We start from the raw sequence: 21,537 nt of genomic DNA, 5'->3' as shown, positions 1-21,537 counted from the left end.
TGCTGTCCATGCCAGAACATCCACACTGCTATTTCTAGTGTGCTAGCTCAAGCAGACCTAGCACAAGTCTCTCTTCCTGGGCTGCGAAGCACACTCCCAGCTGCTGTGTAGACATATCCTAAAAGAACCTGGACTGAAAATGCTCAACAATATGTACAGCAATGCTGTAATGAAAATGATTAGAACAATGTCAAGAAAGAAAGAGATGTTAGTTCAAAACCACTGAAATTGTTGTTTATATAGCATTAACAGTTAACAAACTAACCAAAAACTAGCAAAAATAACTACAAAAAAAGAAGAACAGGAGTACTTGTGGCACCTTAGAGACTAACAAATTTATTAGAGCTACTCTGAAACCAAAAATAACTAATATTACATAGTTCTGGGGAAAAAACATATTTAGATGAGCAAGACAAATATTTGAGGAATGAATTAAAATGTTTTTTGAATAGCTGTGGTTGAATTGTAATCTTGGCAAGTGCGTATGCACACAAATCCAGTTAATAGTGTAGTGTGCCTAACTCCCCCCATATGATCACTGAAATTCAATTCTTCATGCCTGCCATGTTTAAAAGGACTCAAAAGCCATTAAAATTTAAAGGAATTTCAATAGTAAAAACAGTAAATAAAGAAAAATGGCAAATTTTAAAAATCACTTCACTACAGAAAGGGAAATATAGGTCCACGTAACGCGCCAGAGAGGTATAAAGTGACACTGGTGTAACTAAGAATCAGGCCTCTTATCTACAGTATATATTTACTCACCTAAATTTTTTGGCACAATGACTCTTTAGTAATTTAAATAATATTTTTTTTTTAGCATGTTATGTATAGAGTAGTTCACCAGTAGTGACTGCAAAAATGGGCTTTCCTTAATGTGTGTTAAATATTTAAACTGAAGTTTTTTTATGCTTTTATAAATTGTATAAGATGCCCAATGTTTCACCTAGGCACTTCTGATCATTTGAAATAAATAAATATTAATAAATATTTATAAATGGCATTGGAACATAAATGTTTTTAAAAGGATATCTTACAGTTAATATTAATTTAAACTGCATACAGAAATTACGGTTACCCTATAAACGAATGTAACAATAATTAAAAAAACAAGTACAAAATGACAGTTTCTATAAAATGTGGAATGGCTTTTTTAATTTGCACCAATTTCTACTCACCAATTCCACATACTAACCATGGACACAGTAACATGTACTCCAGTATTTAGAAAACAGTAATCTACAAATCTATGATGAATTTATACAAATGAAGAACGCATGGCTATTTAAAGATAACCACAAGTCCCCCGTGCATCCTGAAGCACAAACTGAAGACAAGCATCTATCACACCAGAGAAATGCGGTTATCTTATTGTAACCATATTCCCTAGAGTGTGATATTCCATTTTAAAAATTGTATAATTGAAAAAAATAGCAAGGTTAAGTAATTTTGAGACATGAAGAGGTTCTTCCATATTTGGACTAGTTGAAAACTTAGGCCTCAAATGAGCAAGTAGCTCTGCGTGGGTAGACCCTTGCACTCATGTGGATCTTCTACAGTCTACCCTGAAATCAGTGGGACCCTACACAGATTTGTTCATTTTCGAAGTAGAACTCTTACTGTATAAATCTTCCAAAACCATATCTGTAGGTCATGACTTAAACTTTCATGCATGTGCCTATTTCAAAGTGTTACTAAGTATTTGCTACTGAATGATGATGCTTGTTACCGCCATGAATGTTCTAGAACTTTTTTTCTAAACAGACTTGGGGTGCTGAGCACCTTCTGCAAAGTGTGACGTGCTCAACATGGGAGTTGAGGGTATACATGGTAGATAAGGGGGGCACTGAGCACTTTACAGTACTGAGCCCAATGTAAGGAATGCTGAACCCTAATAAAAATGAAGAGAAGTTCTGTGGAATTCTTTCATTTTATCGAATTACAATTATTTTTTAAAACCTAAAAGACCTTAGGAGTTTTTCATCACAAATGACAGTAGCACTGTAGAATTAATGCTTCCTTTAGAACATGGTTTATTGATAAATTCACTTTTCTCTTCTCATACAATTAATCTCCCTGATGTTACTTATTCTTTTTCTGGAGCAGGGTAGTTTGCTCCATGGGCTGGAGAGCCTAGGGCTAACCTAATCCTGATTACAGGATGAGCCTCACTCAAGTGGGATCAAATAATTCCCTATAAAGGGCAGCAGGTGGCTACAGGGGGGAAGAGATCAGAGACGGCTAGGAGTGGGCAGACTCCAGCAGAGTCCTGGGCATTGAGACTAAGGGTATGTCTACACTACGAAATTAGGTCAAATTTATAGAAGCCGGTTTTATAGATATCGGTTTTATACAGTCGATTGTGTGTGTCCCCACATAAAATGCTCTAAGTGCATGAAGCCGGCAGACCGCGTCCACGGTACCGAGGCTAGCGTCGACTTCCGGAGCACTGCACTGTGAGTAGCTATCCCACAGTTCCCGCAGTCTCCGCCGCCCATTGGAATTCTGGGTTGAGATCCCAATGCCCGATGATGCAAAACAGTGTCACAGGGGGTTCTAGGTACATGCCGTCAGGCCCCTCCCCCTCCGTCAGAGCAACGGCAGACAATCGATTCGCACCTTTTTACCTGGGTTACCTGTGCAGACAACATACCCCGGCAAGCATGGAGCCCGCTCAGCTCAGCTCACCGTCACCATATGTCATCTGGGTGCTGGCAGACGTGGGGCTGCATTGCTACACAGCAGCAGCCCCTTGCCTTTTGGTAGTAGATGGTGTATTACGACTGGTATCCATCGTCGTCGTACTCCAGTTCAATCATAGGCACCTGGGCAGACATGCTTTGTCTCCTGGAGACTCAGTCCTGCTGGCAGTCCGATTGAACTGTCTTGACGATGATGGCTAGCAGTCGTAGTACAGTATCTTCTCCCAAGCACCCAGAAGATGCTGAGGGCTATCAGTTATGCTGCACCGTCTGCTGCCAGCTTTAGATGTAAAAAATAGATGTATTCATTTGCTTCCCCCTCCCTCCGTGAAATCAACGGCCTGCTAAACCCAGGGTTTTGAGTTCAATCTTTGGGGGGGCCATTCTGTGTGACAGTTGTTTGTGTTTCTCCCTGATGCACAGCCACCTTTGTTGATTTTAATTCCCTGTACCTGTACGCCATGTCGTCAGTCGCCCCTCCCCCCCTCCATCAGTTTCACGCCTTTTTTCAGACCAGAAGCCATAGCACTGGGATCATGGAGCCCGCTCAGATCACCGCGGCAATTATGAGCACTATGAACACCACGCTTATTGTCCTGGAATATATGCAGAGCCAGGACATGCCAAAGCAAAACCCAGACCAGCCGAGGAGGTGATTGCAGCGCGGCGACAAGAGTGATGAGGAAATTGACATGGACACAGCCCTCACACAAGGTACAGGCCCCAGCAATGTTCAAATCATGGTGTTACTGGGGCAGGTTCATGCCGTGGAACGCCGATTCTGGGCCCAGGAAACAAGCACAGACTGGTGGGACCGCATCGTGTTGTAGGTGTGGGACGATTCCCAGTGGCTGCGAAACTTTCGCATGCGTAAGGGCACTTTCATGGAACTTTGTGACTTGCTTTCCCCTGCCCTGAAGCGCCAGAATACCAGGATGAGAGCAGCCCTCACAGTTGAGAAGCGAGTGGCCATAGCCCTGTGGAAGCTTGCAACGCCAGACAGCTACCGGTCAGTCGGGAATCAATTTGGAGTGGGAAAATCTACTGTGGGGGCTGCTGTGATCCAAGTTGCCAGGGCAATCAAAGACCTGCTGATATCAAGGGTAGTGACTCTGGGAAACGCGCAGGCCATTGTGGATGGCTTTGCTGCAATGGGATTCCCAAACTGTGGTGGGGCGATAGACGGAACCCATATCCCTATCTTGGCACCGGAGCACCAAGCCACCGAGTACATAAACCGCAAGGGGTACTTTTCAATGCTGCTGCAAGCCCTGGTGGATCACAAGGGCCGTTTCACCAACATCAACGTGGGATGGCCGGGAAAGGTACATGAAGCTCGCATCTTCAGGCACTCTGGTATGTTTCGAAAGCTGGAGGAAGGGACTTTCTTCCTGGACCAGAAAATAACCGTTGGGGATGTTGAAATGCCTATCGTGATCCTTGGGGACCCAGCCTACCCCTTAATGCCATGGCTCAGGAAGCCGTACACAGGCAGCCTGGACAGTAGTCAGGTCCTGTTCAACTACAGGCTAAGCAAGTGCCGAATGGTGGTGGAATGTGCATTTGGACGTTTAAAAGTGCACTGGCGCTGCTTACTGACTCGCTCAGACCTCAGCGAAAAGAATATCCCCATTGTTATTGCTGCTTGCTGTGCGCTCCACAATATCTGTGAGAGTAAGGGGGAGACATTTATGGCAGGGTGGGAGGTTGAGGCACATCGCCTGGCCGCTGATTACGCGCAGCCAGACACCAGGGCGATTAGAAGAGCACAGCAGGGCGCAGTGCGCATCAGAGAAGCTTTGAAAACAAGTTTTGTGACTGGCCAGGCTACGGTGTGAAACTTCTGTTTGTTTCTCCTTGATGAACCCTCCGCCCCACCCCCCCACCTGGTTCACTCTACTTCCCTGTAAACCAACCACCCCACCCTCCCCTCCCCCCTTCGAGCACCGCTTGCAGAGCCAATAAAGTCACTGTTACTTCACATTCATGCATTCTTTATTAATTCATCACACAACTAGGGGGATAATTGCGGAGGTAGCCCAAGAGGGGTGGGGGAGGAGGGAAGGAAAAGGACACACTGCAGTTTAAAACTTTAAAACTTTAACACTTATTGAAGGCTAGCCTTCCGATGCTTGGGCAATCATCTGGGGTGGAGTGACTGGGTGGCCGGAGGCACCCCCACCGTGTTCTTGGGCGTCTGGGTGAGGAGGCAATGGGACTTGGGGAGGAGGGCTGTTGGTTACACAGGGGATGTAGCGGCGGTCTCTGCTCCTGCTGCCTTTCCTGCAGCTCAACCATACGCTGGAGCATATCAGTTTGATGCTCCAGCAGCTGGAGCATCGACTTTTGCCTTCTGTCTGCAAGCTGACGCCACCTATCATCTTCAGCCCGTCACTTGCTCTGTTCATCCCGCGATTCAGTCCGCCACCTCTCCTCTCATTCATATTGTGCTTTTTTGTAGTCTGACATTGACTGCCTCCACACATTCTGCTGTGCTCTTTCAGCGTGGGAGGACATCTGGAGCTCCGTGAACATATCATCCTGAGTCCGCCGTTTTCTCCTTCTAATCTTTGCTTAGCCTCTGCGAAGGAGAAACATTTGCAGCTGGTGGAGGAGAAGGGAGAGGTGGTTAAAAAAGACACATTTTAGAGAACAATGGGTACACTTTTTCACGTTAAATTTTGCTGTTCACATTACACAGCACATGTGCTTTCGTTACAAGGTCACATTTTTCCTCTTATATTGAGGGCCTGCCGGTTTGGTGTGAGAGATCACTCACGCGGTGCCAGGCAACAGAATTTGGCTTGCAGGCAGCCATGGTAAGCCACAGTCTTTTGGCTTTTTTAACCCTCATAACATGTGGGAATGGTTTCAAACAGTAGCGCCCTTATTTCCCATACCAAGGACCCATTGGGTTGGCCATTTAAAATGGGTTTGCAATGTAAAAGGAGGGGCTGCGGTTTCCGGGTTAACATGCAGCACAAACCCAACTACCCTCCCCCCACCCCACACACAATTCTCTGGGATGATCACTTCACTCCTCCTCCCCCCCCCCCACCGCGTGGCTAACAGCGGGGAACATTTCTGGTCAGCCGAGCAGGAACGGGCACCTCTGAATGCCCCCTTAATAAAATCACCCCATTTCAACCAGGTGACCGTGAATGATATCACTCTCCTGAGGATAACAAAGAGCGATAAGGAATGGATGTTGTCTGCATGCCAGCAAACACCGGGACCATACGCTGCCATGCTTTGTTATGCAATGATTCCAGACTACGTGCTACTGGCCTGGCGTGGTAAAGTGTCCTACCATGGCGGACGGGATAAGGCAGCCCTCCCCAGAAACCTTTTGCAAAGGCTTTGGGAGTACATGAAGGAGAGCTTTCTGGAGATGTCCCTGGAGGATTTCCGCTCCATCCCCATACACGTTAACAGACTTTTCCAGTAGCTGTACTGGCCGCGATTGCCAGGGCAAATTAATCATTAATCATTGAACATGCTTGCTTTTAAACCATGTGTAATATTTACAAAAGTACACTCACCAGAGGTCCCCTGTGTGCCCTCAGGGTCTGGGAGCACGCCTTGGGTGAGTTCGGGGGTTACTGGTTCTAGGTCCAGGGTGATAAACATATCCTGGCTGTTGGGGAAACCGGTTTCTCCGCTTCCTTGCTGTGAGCTATCTTCATTGTCTTCATCATCATCATCATCTTCCGCGTACCCCGAACCCGCTTCCCTGTTGCGTGTTTCTCCACTGACGGAGTCAAAGCACACGGTTGGGGTAGTGGTGGCTGCACCTCCTAGAACGGCATGCAGCTCCGCGTAGAAGCGGCATGTTTGTGGCTCTGCCCCGGACCTTCCATTTGCCTCTCTGGCTTTGTGGTAGGCTTGCCTTAGCTCCTTAATTTTCACGCGGCATTGCTGTGCATCCCTGTTATGGTCTCTGTCCTTCATGGCCTTTGAGACCTTTTCTAATATTTTGCCATTTCGTTTACTGCTACGGAGTTCAGCTAGCACTGATTCGTCTCCCCATATGGTGAGCAGATCCCGTACCTCCCGTTCTGTCCATGCTGGAGCGCTTTTGCGATCCTGGGATTCCATCATGGTTACCTGTGCTGATGAGCTCTGCGTGGTCACCTGTGCTCTCCACGCTGGGCAAACAGGAAATGAAATTCAAAAGTTCGCGGGGTTTTTCCTGTCTACCTGGTCAGTGCATCTGAGTTGAGAGTGCTGTCCAGAGTGGTCACAATGAAGCAATAGCTCCCGGAGGCCAATAACATCGAATTCTGTCCATACTACCCCAAATCCGACCCGCAAAGGTCGATTTTAGTGCTAATCCCCTCGTCGGAGGTGGAGTAAAGAAACCGGTTTAAAGGGCCCTTTAAGTCGAAAGAAAGGGCTTCGTCGTGTGGACGTGCCCAGGCTTAATTCGATTTAACCCTACTAAAGTCGACCTAAACTCGTAGTGTAGACCAGGGCTAAGATTCTAGCCAGAAAGAGTGGGAGTAGCCTGCTAATGCAAGATGGACCCTGACCAGGTAAGGGAAAGTGCAAAAGCTCCCCAGGCAGGGAGGCCTGGGAGTCAGAAGAGAAATGTTTGTTTGTGGGACTTTAATGTAGCACTTTGAGTTTTATTTTGAGTTATTTTCTGTGAATAAACCCAGTTACCAGGGAGAGTTTTTTTGACCTCAGAAAAAAGCATGTGGAGTCTGTATAAGGAGGCCTTTGAGGGAGACATTATTAGCAGGATGCTGCAAAAGCATTCGTGGCCATAAGGAGATGCATGGGAGGTGACCAGCCCTGTTACAAGCCTTATGACCTTTTTTTCCACCTTCCACTGGGATTGGGTCCTGGATCTATCTTGATTGTTCTAATCCTTGGCTGAAACTAAACAGAAAATTCCCAGAAAATTATAATAAAAAGCCACCTATCACATACTTCAATGGCTACATTCTGTAGGCAGCAATTTGACAAGCAAATTATCCTTTAGCTAAATTATCATGAAAGAGAAGTTTCTTTCTACTGATTGCCGTTGCAGGATGACAGGATCTGTTTATAATCACCCCTATCTCCCCCTATGCCATCTACTTGCTCTTTTGTACGTAAGTGCAATGTAACAGCTGTCTTTTATCTTGTTTAAACACACAGCCCCAGACTCGGTGCTTTTGGATTTATGTACCATTTTTAAAATGGACAATAAAAAAGTCAAATATCAAAATAATAAAAGTCAAGGTAAAAAAATGGAATACTTGTATGAATAATTATGACTATTAACTAAACTCTAATAATGTGGTCTCTGCTAATTATCCATTAATGGGTGAAATCCTGACTCCATTGAAGACAATGGAAAAACTCCCACTGACTTAAGTGCAGCCAGGATTTCACCTATTAAGGATGAATTTGTGAAAAGTGTTTATTTTTATTAAACAGATCTACTCTTTCACAGGTATTTACTTTGGCTCCAATACTGTGGTTCTTTCACACAAAACTACCATTGACTTTAATGTGACTTTTCCAAGCTTACATAATTCCAAGATTGACCTCTCCATGTTATTGATTATCCTTTGGTTTGAATCAAAGATAAAAACATTTATGCATATTGTTTTAACATGCAAACTTAAGATTTAGATTTTTTTTTTGGTGTTCTGGAAGCACACCTCCATAGTGCATATTAATTTAAAGGAACGTTCTTAAAAACACATTTTTGGTTTTTGTATAACAACTAATTCCTTTCATCACTATTCTATAAAAATTATTTAAATGTAGTGATCCTGAAAGGTGCCTTGATAATGAGATATTCAGTTTATTTACAAAATAGGTAAAAGGTATTCTTTGAATTTCATTCAACTCTCCTATGGAGAGTGCATACCTAATTAATGCCTTCCAGACCTTCTAAATTCTGCATCAACAAAACATTAAATTAAGATAAACAGACTAGCAATGATACACTGACATGTGACAGACTCAAGTTTTGAAATCACCTCTCGTCATTTAGCACTGGAATGATTGGAAATGGGCTCACTTGTGTTTGCAGTTTCGGTGATATAGGTCCAGTGATAGCAGGTGAGATTTTCACAACTGCTCAGCACTGGCTTAACTAACGCTGAGGGTTTTTGAAAATCCCATTCTGTATGTTCTGCAAGTAGTGTGGCAATAGATATATAAATTCAATGACTAGCCATCAGAGAAGTCCACATGCTTTCTTATCAGTTTATAAAGAAGCACTTCTTTTAGCTGTGATATGGGGACCTTTAGTAAGAATCCATATGCAAATACAGTAAAACTTTAAATTATTACCCAAGGGACTAAAAATCTTTGTCTACACTACAAAGTTTTGTTAGCAAAAGTTATGCCACTTTAATTAAAGCGCTGTAATTAAAATCGCTGTTGCATGTCCACACTAGCTCTTTGTGTCGGCAGAGCGCATCCACACTAGCAGCTCCTGCATCGACACAGAGAGCAGTGCACTGTGGTAGCTATGGGGGGGAGGGATAGCTTAGTGGTTTGAGCATTGGCCTGCTAAACCCAGGGTTGTGAGTTCAATCCTTGAGGGGGCCACTTAGGGATCTGGGGCAAAATCAGTACTTAGTCCTGCTAGTGAAGGCAGGGGGCTGGACTCAATGACCTTTCAAGGTCCCTTCCAGTTCTAGGAGATGGGATATCTCCATTAATTAATTTATTTATTTATTTATCCCACTGTGCAACTGACCACAGGGTGCTTGGGAAGGGTTTGCATGCCTCATGGGACAGGTACAGTGTCACGTGATGCAGGTTTCTCAATCCCATTGTTCCAAGGGCATCCTAGTAGATTTTCAGTGGCTTTTTCAACTGAAGCATGATGGGGGAGGGAGAGGAGAGTGGTGCGTCTGCGGCAGGGGAGACAGCAGGCTGATCGATCTATCCTGAGGCAGGGGGAGTGGGACACCCCCCTCACACATCAGGCCCGGCTCTGTTCGGCACAGCAGTCTCTCCCAAAGCAGCCCGCTCTACCTGCCTGCGTATGGTTCTGTCTGTGATTCCTTCCAAGTTCTCCCACCATCTCCTCAGCTGCCGGGAGCGGCATCCTGAGCAGCTCTGTGAGCTCTCCGTGCTGAGGAACGTCAAAGCAGCACAGCAGTACCCTGCCCCCTCCCTGCAGCACCAGTCTGCCTGTCGCTGTATTCCTAGTGCAGGGCAGAACAGGAGCATTCCACGCTACTCTTTGTTTACTCTTTGTTCCCCAAAGGAAGCCGCACGCTCAGCTGTCAGATACTTCCCGGAGCCATAGGTGCTGGCACTAGGGGTGCTGGGGCTGCTGCTGCACCCCCTGGCTTAAGTGGTTTCCATCAGATACAGGGTTTACAATTTGGTTCAATGGTTCTCAGCACCGCCTCTATAAAAATTGTTCCAGCACCCCTGCCCGGAGCTTTGAAAGGGGAGGAGTGCATGCCTGCAGGGCAGCAGAGATCAAAAAAGTGAGCAGAGCATCATGGCAGGCATTGTGGGATACTGGCGGAAGCCAGTTCTATCAACAAAACAAACAGCAGTGTCTACACTGACGCTTTGTCGCTTTAACTTTGCAGTAAAAGGCTTTATGCCTCTCACTGAGGTGGTTTTATTTAGTTGGCAAAAGGCAGCTTTTGCTGACAAAACTTTGTAGTGTTGACAAGGCCTGATTGTCAGCTGTGGGGCCACATACTGCTCTCAATTACACCATTTCAAATAGAGAGTGACTTCACTGAAGTCAACAGAGTTAGTTCTGATTTGCTCCAGTCTAACTGAGGAGAATTTGACTGTGTGCAGCACAGCACACACAAGTGCAACCCAGGGGCAGGGTTGGCTAACCAGATGTCTCGATTTTATAGGGACAGTCCCGATTTTTGGGTCTTTTTCTTAAATAGGCTCCGATTACCCCCCACCTCCTGTCCCGATTTTTCATACTTGCTGTCTGGTCACCCTAGCTAAGGGGGCATTTGTGGCCTCCTGATTCTGGGCTGTTTCAGGGATCAGTATCTCTGCAGCATTATGTGCTGTGGCCCATTCCCTCCTATCCCTGACATCCCCTCGGCTGAGTTTCAGGCATGCCTTTTAATATGAAGATATACCTATCTCATAGAGCTGGAAGGTACCTTAAAAGGTCATCGAGTCCAATCCCCTGCCTTCGCAGCAGGACCAAGTACCATCCCTGACAGATTTTTGCCCCAGACCCCTAAATGGCCCCCTCAAGAATCGAACTTACAACCTTGGGGGTTAGCAGGCCAATGCTCAAACCACTGAGCTATCCCTCTGCCTATGCGCCTACTTGTGAAGAGTCCTGGGTAAGGCCACTACTACAACCTTATGCACTGTCTGCCCCATGGGAAGTCTCTCCAGCCAGCTAAGGGTCTCTTCTGGTCCCTTTTTGCTGCCACGGCAGTATTCAGGAGTTGGGCCTGGATGTGGTATCCCTACCTTGGCGTTTAATTTCAAGTCAAAACAAAATTGTACTGGAAACCTTCAGAATAAATTAATACGGTCTCTTAAGATTGGTGTGGCCTACTGAAGATAGTCCTTAGTGTGACTTTCCTTCAAGCTTCTCTGAGCTCTTCCAATAAGTTGTTGGTGAAAATACCTTGTTGCTTTAATAACTAAGTTACTGAGGTACCCCTATCCTGGATCTTAGAAGCTGAACAACTGCCATGAAAAAGAAGCTAACATGTATGGAAAAGAGAGAATAAATATATTAACAGAATTTTTTAATCTACTTATTTGATACTAATTTCTCATACCATTAATTATACAACTTGATCACTACTGGCAAGTCAGAAAAATGAGTCTGTAATCATTTTTACTATTTATCCTAACTTGATCACGAACCACATCTATGTGAATAGACTGACATTAAACATCTACATTTACAACTGAACTGAATACAATTAGCAGGCAAATAACTGATTTTTGCATGCAATACTATATGTACCTTTATATCAACTGATGAGTCACCTTGCAGCAAAGTCCACTCATACTGTATGATTCCATGGTCATCTAAGCTTTCTCGGCCATCCAAAATCACCCAGTCTACTGGTGACTGCAGCACAATATCTTGTCCTGCCTTGCTGTGTGGAGGCTTGTCATTTTCTTTAAAAAAATAAAATAGCTTAATTATTCATCAGAGGAAACAGAATAGTTCATAGCTAACTACGGAATAAACATTCTACGTAAGACATTGATTTATTACTCTGCCTTTCGCCGATTTGAGAACACAGCTTTCAGCACTGTTAGTTTCCTGTCCCTCAAAATCTGAGTTCCTATGTTTTTGCCTGTTCAACATTAAATAAGTTCAGTGTGTTTGTTAGTTGAACATGCTCTGTCAGAAGTTTATGATTATAAGCAATCCAAATTAACATCATAGGCTGAAGGAAAAAAATATCCATGGAAGTTCTCCAAAAGCTAAGATTTAATTAATTAAAAACACACACAGAGGCTTTTAAAACAGCATTTACAATGTAAACTAATGCCATGCCCTTTTGAATCTTGAGAGACAGAAGCATGCATCTTAGGGTGACCAGACAGCAAGTGTGAAAAATCGGGACAGGGGGTGGGGGATAATAGGAGCCTATATAAGAAAAAGACCCAAAAATCGGGACAGTCCCTATAAAATCAGGACATCTGGTCACCCTAATGCACCTTAACTTTTAAATGCGAAGTTTAATTATGTCTAAGTGGCAATACTGGTAAACTGCTGCATAATGTCTCAGCTTCAGCCAGGAAGAAAACTGGTATATCTTCATGTTATGAAACCTCGGCTGCAAGCAGGGATGCTTCAGCTGAAACAATTATACAGCAAGTAGGATGGCTGGAAGTGGTTTTTATTTAATTTAGGAGGACCAATGCCAACATAAATCTTATATAAAATACACATGCACAACATTCAATGTGTGGTTCCAGGGCTTTACATCTTCCAGATCCAACAATGAATACAGGATTATTAATTTCCTTGTGGCCTTTTTATGGCACGCATCACTCTAGGAACTGAGGACTCTATAAACATTAATTGACTCATTTTCAAACAATCTCGTGAAGTGATATTATCACTAATTTACAGATGGGGGAACTGAAGCACAGAGGAATTAAGGCCAGAAAAGTAACACTAATTTTGAACGATTAACTTGGGACATCTAAAAATATTTAGAATTTTATAGCACTCTGTGTTCAAAGCACAGTTACCACTGACTTCAGTTGTGAGCACTCAGCACTTCTGCAAATCAGGCCACCAGGCTCTCAAGATGGGCATCCAGAAAATGAGGTAAACAGCAGGCATCTTAGAAAACAGTGGTTTTGATGACTTGCCCAGAAACATACACGAATTCTGTGGCAGAGGCAGGGACAGATTCTAATGCCCAGGGTAACATTCAAGTGCCCCAACTATGGGACTGTTCTTTCACTTCTTGCAGTTCCCTGCCTCATTCACTGCCTTCTCTAGCTGGCCAGAAACTGGAGAATTCCCATTCTGTGGGGAAAGTCCAAATTCATTCTGTTTTGAAACAAAATAATTTTTTTTTTTAAATCAAGTTTCCCACAGAACAGGATTGCCCAAATTTCATTTTTACAGAGATGAAATGACATTTTGTCTTGACATTTTCAAAATGTTTCCAAGGCTCCCTGAGAGGTGTGGAACCCTCTCAGCCTACCCGGCAGGGAGCCAGACAATTTGGGAGTCATCTGGGTTCCTGAGAAGCCGAGACCCGGGAAGCCCTGGCTCCAGAGCAGTCCACCTGATGGGCCGCCAAGGAGTCGAGAAGCCCTGGGAGCCACAGCTCTGGAGCATTTTGCCTGGAGGGCTGCGTTGGAGCTGAGGAGCCTGAATCCCCACGTCTGAGGTAGCCTACCAGGCAGGCTGTTCCAGAGCCAGGCTTCCCAGCAGCCCACCTGTTTAGAAGCAAGGGAGCTGTGGAGATGGGAATGATTTTCTGATGGAAAAATCAAAACTTTCCAGCAAAACTCAATTTTCCAAAGCCCTTCTCCCAGTAAATACATTTTTTTCTTGAAGGCCCAGATTCAAGACTGTGTTACTCTAGTTTTACTTTAATATAAAACCATTGAGTCCATGGAGTTACATCTCCATTCAGCTGGAGTAACACCATGGAGAATCTGGACCTTAATATACTGGGATATTGTATTAGGTAAAAACAGAGGGCCTACTGTAATTCCTCTGACTTCAGTGAAATTACACAAGGGATGCAATTGGACTGAAAAGTCTAAATCTGCCAATAGGTGCTCTCAGAATTACAAATACAATTTAGGTTGAGGTTACTGAAAATTACTCAAAGTATTTAACAGTGAAACATTAGAGATCACCATATTTTAGGATTATAAAGATGCTGTTTTTTAAAAGACATCTTTTAAATATATCTCAAGAAAATGAAAAAAGTAGATAAAAGAAGATTCAATGTGCTCTGAACCCAGGATTCATCACAGAACAGGAATAGGTAAACTGTGTTTCTAGTATGAGGAAAAATCTTGAAATGTAAAGCTTATTATTGTAAAGCCAGTGACAGCATGATATGTGAGGAGAGATGTCTTCATTTTCATGCACCACATTAGACCTCAATTTAACAATCTTCAGTTTTTCTTTCCTGTCATAGCTGACAGAAATCTGAATAAATGGCCTTTCTGCCTCACAGCTCTGCTTCAACTCCTACCTAATTGTATTAAGTAGTTATAATCCCATTTATGATATCACAGCCAACCCACACAGAAGCAGATTGAGGCTAGGTAATAGCAAGACACTGAGCACCTCACAGGTTTGGGCCAGAAGACAAATTTCTATCTTCATTCTAAAATCATGAGCAAAAACATAGGTTGTGAGGAAGTATAGACTAGATCAGATATTATATGCCTAATTTTGTTCCCACTGATTTCAGTGGAAGTTTTGCAAATTATGTCTATGGAAGCAAGTGCAGGCCTGACATTACTGGTACAAATTTTTACTTCAATGAGTTCAAGATCACGCCCTTCTTAATTAGACATCCTGGGGTAAAGAAGACATAAAAATATAACTGGTGAAGAGTATAAATTGGAGATCAACTTATCTAAGTTTTCATATTGCTATTAAAATTGCATTAACCATGACAGTTACCTTTTAAGAAAGATTTTAGATTGATTTTTTAATAGAAAAACAATTTAAAACAAATTAGTTAATCATGAAACCTGCCACATGGGGTCACAACAGTGGTACCCCTAACCCACCCAGCAATATCATCAATCTATCCAACTACATACTCAGCCCAGCAGAAGAGTCTGTCCTATCTCGGGGACTCTCTTTCTGCCCTGCCACCCCCACAAACATGATACAGTTCTGCGGCGATCTGGAAGCCTACTTTTGCTGTCTCCGACTCAAAGAATACTTTCAAGATAACACTGAACAGCGCACTGATACACAGATACCCTCCCACCAACAGCACAAGAAGAAGAACTCCACATGGACTCCTCCTGAGGGTCGAAATGACAGTCTGGACCTATATATAGAATGCTTCCGCCGACGTGCACAGGCAGAAATTGTAGAAAAACAACATCGCTTGCCTCATAACCTCAGTCGTGCAGAACGCAATGCCATCCACAGCCTCAGAAACTACCTGACATTATAATCAAAGAGGCTGATAAAGGAGGTGCTGTTGTCATCATGAACAGGTCTGACTACCAAAAGGAGGCTGCCAGACAGCTCTCCAATACCAAATTCTACAGGCCACTTCCCTTAGATCCCACTGAGGAATACACTAAGAAACTGCACCATCTACTCAGGACACTCCCTACACTAACACAGGAACAAATCAACACACCCTTACAGCCCCGACCGGGGTTATTCTATCTACTACCCAAGATCCACAAACCCGGAAATCCTGGACGCCCCATCATCTTGGGCATTGGCACTCTCACTGAAGGACTGTCTGGATATGTGGACTCTCTACTCAGACCCTACGCCACCAGCACTCCCAGCTATCTCCGTGACACCACTGATTTCCTGAGAAAACTACAATGCATTGGTGACCTCCCAGAAAACACCATCCTAGCCACCATGGATATAGAGGCGCTCTACACAAACATCCCACATACAGATGGAATACAAGCTGTCAGGAACAGTATCCCTGATGATGCCACAGCACAACTGGTTGCTGAGCTCTGTGACTTTATCCTCACACACAACTATTTCAAATTTGATGACAAGATATACCTCCAGACCAGTGGCACCGCTATGGGCACCCGCATGACCCCACAATATGCCAACATTTTTATGGCTGACCTGGAACAACGCTTCCTCAGCTCTCGTCCACTCACGCCCCTTCTCTATCTACGCTACATTGATGACATCTTCATCATCTGGACCCATGGGAAGGAGACTCTGGAAAAATTCCACCACGATTTCAACAGCTTCCACCCCACCATCAACCTCAGCCTGGACCAATCTACACAAGAGGTCCACTTCCTAGACACCACGGTGCAAATAAGTGACGGTCACATTAACACCACCCTATACCGAAAACCCACCGACAGCTATGCCTCCAGCTTCCATCCTGGACACACCACACGATCCATTGTCTACAGCCAAGCACTGAGGTACAACCGCATCTGCTCCAACCCCTCAGACAGAGACCAACACCTACAAAATCTTCACCAAGCATTCTCAAAACTACGATACCTGCACGAGGAAATAAGGAAACAGATCAACAGAGCCAGACGTGTACCCAGAAGCCTCCTACTGCAAGACAAGCCCAAGAAAGAAACCAACAGAACTCCACTGACCATCACATACAGTCCCCAGCTAAAACCTCTCCAACGCATCATCAGTGATCTACAACCCATCCTGGACAACGATCCCTCACTTTCACAGGCCTTGGGTGGCAGGCCAGTCCTCGCCCACAGACAACCCACCAACCTTAAGCATATTCTCACCAGTAACTACACACCGCACCATAGTAACTCTAACTCAGGAACCAATCCATGCAACAAACCTCGATGCCAACTCTGCCCACATATCTACACCAGCGACACCATCACAGGACCTAACCAGATCAGCCACACCATCACCGGTTCATTCACCTGCACGTCCACCAATGTAATATACACCATCATATGCCAACAATGCCCCTCTGCTATGTACATCGGCCAAACTGGACAGTCCCTACGTAAAAGGATAAATGGACACAAATCAGATATTAGGAATGGCAATATACAAAAACCTGTAGGAGAACACTTCAATCTCCCCGGACACACAATAGCAGATGTAAAGGTAGCCATCCTGCAGCAAAAAAACTTCAGGACCAGACTTCAAAGAGAAACTGCTGAGCTTCAGTTCATCTGCAAATTTGACACCATCAGCTCAGGATTAAACAAAGACTGTGAATGGCTACCCAACTACAAAAGCAGTTTCTCCTCCTTGGTGTTCACACCTCAACTGCTAGAAGAGGGCCTCATCCCCGATTGAACTAACCTCGTTATCTCTAGCCTGACTCACTCTTGCTTGCACATTTATACCTGCCTCTGGAAATTTCCACTACATGCATCCGATGAAGTGGGTATTCACCCACAAAAGCTCATGCTCCAATACGTCTGTTAGTCTATAAGGTGCCACAGGACTCTTTGCTGCTTTTACATGAAACTACATTAGTTATAATTTTGAACTAATAGTCATTATTCAATATTCATTGGCTTCAATCAAGTTGTAGTGGCATAAAACTGGTGCAACAGAGTGGAAAATCAGGTCGAAAATCAGGTCCAAAATCTCCACCCCAAGTGGCTGTCCTGTTGGGCAAATAGTATTAGGCTTTGTCTACACTAGCATGTTTGTCGGCAAAACTTTTGTTGGTAAGGGGTGTGAAAAAAACTGCTCTAAATTACACCATTGGGAGTGGCTTAATTATACCGGCATGAGAGCTCTCTCCCACCGGCATAGAGAGGCTACACAGGAGACCTTACAGCAGCACAGCTGCAGCAGTACAGCTGTGCCGCTGTAAGGTCCGTAGTGTAGACATAGCCTTAGATGCTTTCTGAGAGTTCTTCATTCACACCTATTACTAGGTGTTTTCATGTTACTTAAATGTCATGCTACTCAATAATGCACATACACTAAGTGTTTACTTGGATAGATATACTGAATTCCTTGAGAGGATGTATAGGAAATATTTATACTTCATCAAAAGGTTCTGAAACCATAACTAACCTTAATAGATTGTCCTTTAAGATATTATTTTCTAATAACAGGTCACATTTGTAGGAGGGTGAAGCAGTGAGTCAAAGAGCTTTGCTTCAGATGTCAGGAATCCTGAAGAGAACAAGTCTTGAATGCTGGATCCTCAGACATGTTTTCTTCTAGATCTCATTTGTTTGGACTACTTGCGCTGTGTTATGCTTCAGAGATGCTCTGGAAGCTGCTTCTCTTTATGTGGTTGATTCAAGATGAAGAGTACCACCCATACTGCTTATTTATCTCTAGGCTATCCGTGGAGCCTCTTTCTCTTTTTTTTGCTCTTATAAGATCTGACACTGAAGTTCTTAAGCAGGCAAAACTCTAACAGAAGAAAATAGTGTTTGGTTCCCTGTCATCTTCCTCCCTGGGTTTGCTTTGTAGAAGTGTTTTCTAACAATTTTGTTTTTGCGTGAAGTCTATCTTGCTCAGCCACTGTACAAATCCTTAAACTCTACGATCCTAGATTCTACCATTATGGGGCTGAATTTTAAATGTGCTAAGGACTCACAATTCCACACAAGACCCTATATAAATATGATAATCTACTTTATTCTTGCAAGGAATGCTGGGCTCATGAATGTTTTAACCCAATTCGTTAGCTCTTCACTGAACTGCCATCTTGAATATTGGGTACCAACCTTCATATTGAGGCAAAGCTACAAAGTTTATTTTCCTCATACTCATAATTACTGCAGAATGGGCCACATCATGCAAACACCTACACACATGAGTAAAGTTGCTCAGTTGTTCCACTGACTTCAATAGAACTATTCATCTGAGTAACTTTAGTCATGTGAATAAGTAAGTTCAGGATTTTACCCAGAGTTTGTATATAATAAGGATCTTTTTCTCCCACAAACTCTCTTCCCTTACCTTGGTATCTATTTATGATATCACCAAAGTAACAACAGCCATGGAATTAAGTGTGATCTCACTAATACGGCTATGTCAGTGGGACTAATCAAGACTTGAAGGAAGCCACATGCTCAAGTACCTTGCTGAATTGGGGCCCATGTGCCCAGGCTTACTGAGTGATTTAAGTAAGAGTTGAGGTGCTTAGCACCTTGAAGAACTGACCCTTCAATGAGACTGTTCTACATATGGGACAAAACAATTACGATTAGCTGCTTCATATGTAGACGCAGAGCCAACAACATCTCCTGTAAAATTCTCAGAAAAAGAGAGGTGCAATTAGTACCACAACCAAGAACTATCCTATAGCTCCTTGCAATCTGTTTGTTGGTTTATTAACCACATTACATATAAAACAAGCCACCTCTGAGTCTCCTGTTTATTTAAACTCTTTTATAAACAGTGACAAAACTGTGCTATTTAAAAAGCTGCCCTGGGAGCTTTTATATCACACTCATCCCCCTAACAGATTGCCCAACCCTCTGCTTATCAGACAACAGCAGCTTGAATTCTCTGGAAAGGTTCTGGCCTTATTGTCCCTGTGAACAGCCAGCTAAGGTGAGCAGGCACAGGCAGTGCTGCCAATGTAAACTCTTTAGGACAGAGCCATTGTCTCGTTGCAGGTCTGGCACAACCGGACCCTGATGGGGGGGTCGGCGGGGACCGGAAGCGGGGGATGGCTGAGAGCTGCTGTAATGGTAGAAATGTAGGGAGCTCAAGCGCCCATCTCGTCCCCAGGACCGAACCAACCTAGACCAGCACCTTAACTTGTCCAGCCTATACCCCAAACTCTCCAGCTCGCCGAGGGGCCCCAGCACAGTGTTACACACACCAGCCCAATGTAAGCAGCGATACCCCCTGTGCTTTGGCCCCTTACCTGCTGCCTGGGTGAGGGCGGGGAGCGGGCTCCCGCGGGGGCCGTGGGCGAGCAGCTGGGTGAGGTTGGCGGGCCCCAGGCTGTAGCTGCTGTAGCCGCGGTGCGGAGCGAAGCGGCAGACGGCGCGGCCGCGGTAGGTGCAGTTGAAGAGGTAGCAGCTCAGCGCCGCCGGCTCGCCCGGGGGCCGGGCTCGCTGCACCACGGCCAGCGAGCAGCGCGGCTCGGCGCAGCAGGCCTGCAGGCACTGCCTCCAGCCCGCCACGGCGGCCGGCGCCCGCAGGAAGGTGGCGCCCGCCGCCAGCGAGTCCTTGGTGCGGATGATGGCGTCGGGCCGGGCGGAGAAGGCGCCGCCCCGGCAGCGGCCCCCGCCGGCCTCGTCCGGCTGCAGCTGGCGGCGGAACTCCTCCAGCAGCGACTCCACGCCCGAGATCTGCGAGCGCAGCTCGGCCAGCGGCGCCGCCACCTCCCCGCCCGGGGCCCGGCCGCACAGCGCCGCCAGCAGCAGCAGCCGCAGCAGCCGGGAGGCCATGGCGGGGCGAAGCGAAGAGGGCCCGCCTGCCGCAGTCACCCGCCGCTGCAGCCCGGCGGGCAGGCGCGGGGCCGGGCCCGAGCGGGAGTTGGCGGCTTAACGCGCTGGGGCGGGCTCCCCGGCGGCGGGAGACGGCGGCATGGCCCGGCCCGGCCCGCCCGGGGTGCGCGGGGAGGAGCCGGATGCCGCAGAATCAAGGGGCGAGCAGCGCCGGAGCCGGCTCAGCACCAGCGTCCCTGGACAGCTCCGGGAGCCCCGCCCACCCGCCGGGCCTGGGGCGGGGCCAGAGTAGGCCCCGCCCACCAGCTGGGCCCCATCCCGCCCCTTTCCACGTCCTGCTTACTGCGGATCCTCCGCCCCGCCTCTAGTGTCGATCCCCCCCGCCTCTTCCCCCAGCATTACCCTCAGCCGGCCCCTATGAGGGTCCGAGGGGTTGTCCCACTGACACAGGGGCGGACTGTATGTGATCCTTTTCCCTCTGTGTCATAGCGAGGCCTGGTATAGGCAGGCAGAGCACCGTGCTGAGTCCCAGCCACCTGGGCTCTGGTCCCAGCTCTGCTTCTGTGACCACGGACCAGTCACTTCATCTCTCTGCACCTTGTTTTCTCCATCTGTCAAACAGGGATAAAGATACTTGCCTTCCTCTGTGATGCACTTAGAGAGCTATGAAGGAAAAGCACAATACATAAGAACGGCCATACTGGGTCAGACCAAAGGTCCATCTAGCCCAGTGTCCTGTCTGCCAACAGTGGCCAATGCCAGGTGCCCCAGAGGAACAGAACAGGTAATCATCAAGTGATCTATTCCCTGTTGCCCATTCCCAGCTTCTGGCAAACAGAGGCTAGCAACACCATTCCTGCCCATCCTGGCTAATAACCATTGATGGACCTATCCTCCATGAACTTATCTAGGTCTTTTCTGAACCCTGTTATAGTCTTGGCCTTCACAACATCCTCTGATAAGGAGTTCCACAGGTTGACTGTGCATTGTGTGAAAAAATACTTCCTTTTCTTTGTTTTAAACCTGCTGCCTATTAATTTAATTTGTTGACCCCTAGTTCTTGTGTTATGAGGAGTAAATAACACTTAGAAGAATCACTTTCTCCACACCAGTCATGATTTTATACACTTCTATTATATCCCTCTTTAGTCATCTCTTTTCCAAGCTGAAAAGTCCCATTCTTATTAATCTTTCCTCATATGGCAGCCGTTCCATACCTCTAATCATTTTTGTTGCCCTTTTCTGAACCTTTTCCAATTCCAATATATCTTTTTTGAGATGGGGCAACCACATCTGCACGGAGTATTCAAGATGTGGG

General features: G+C 45.7%; 2 protein-coding genes across 3 annotated transcripts in view; both read right to left on the bottom strand.

Moving 5' to 3' along the window:
* The window catches only part of LRP11 (LDL receptor related protein 11), a 42,245-nt gene extending 21,980 nt beyond the window's left edge, over positions 1–20,265 (bottom strand). Inside the window, exons 1-2 of one of the 2 annotated variants that reach the window (XM_054023564.1) lie at positions 19,691–20,265; positions 11,638–11,795 (exon numbers count right to left, since the gene is read on the bottom strand). In XM_054023564.1, the coding sequence (XP_053879539.1) occupies positions 11,638–11,795; positions 19,691–20,219 (687 nt within the window). In that variant the 5' untranslated portion in view covers positions 20,220–20,265. The remainder of the gene's footprint in view (positions 1–11,637; positions 11,796–19,690) is intronic. The other variant, XM_054023563.1, reaches the window with a different exon arrangement.
* LOC128834629 (myb/SANT-like DNA-binding domain-containing protein 2) lies at positions 4,680–6,924 on the bottom strand. Its single transcript, XM_054023565.1, has 2 exons — positions 6,245–6,924; positions 4,680–5,306 (listed from the first exon to the last, which is right to left on the bottom strand). Exons 1-2 carry the CDS (start codon positions 6,801–6,803, stop codon positions 5,266–5,268), a joined length of 600 nt encoding a protein of 199 aa, XP_053879540.1. The 5' UTR covers positions 6,804–6,924; the 3' UTR covers positions 4,680–5,265.
* Positions 20,266–21,537: the final 1,272 nt, after the last annotated feature.

This window comes from Malaclemys terrapin, chromosome 3, assembly GCF_027887155.1.
Source record: "Malaclemys terrapin pileata isolate rMalTer1 chromosome 3, rMalTer1.hap1, whole genome shotgun sequence".
Lineage (NCBI taxonomy): Eukaryota > Metazoa > Chordata > Testudines > Emydidae > Malaclemys > Malaclemys terrapin.
This window is presented reverse-complemented; position numbering and strand designations above follow the sequence as displayed.

Excerpts from the sequence above, each read along its gene's own strand:
- LOC128834629 (XM_054023565.1), bottom strand. The coding sequence starts at position 6,803 with ATGATGGAATCCCAGGATCGCAAAAGCGCTCCAGCATGGACAGAACGG. Across the intron at positions 5,307-6,244 it reads GGGCACACAGGGGACCTCTG|CTGCAAATGTTTCTCCTTCG; the intron begins GTGAGTGTACTT and ends CTCCTCCACCAG.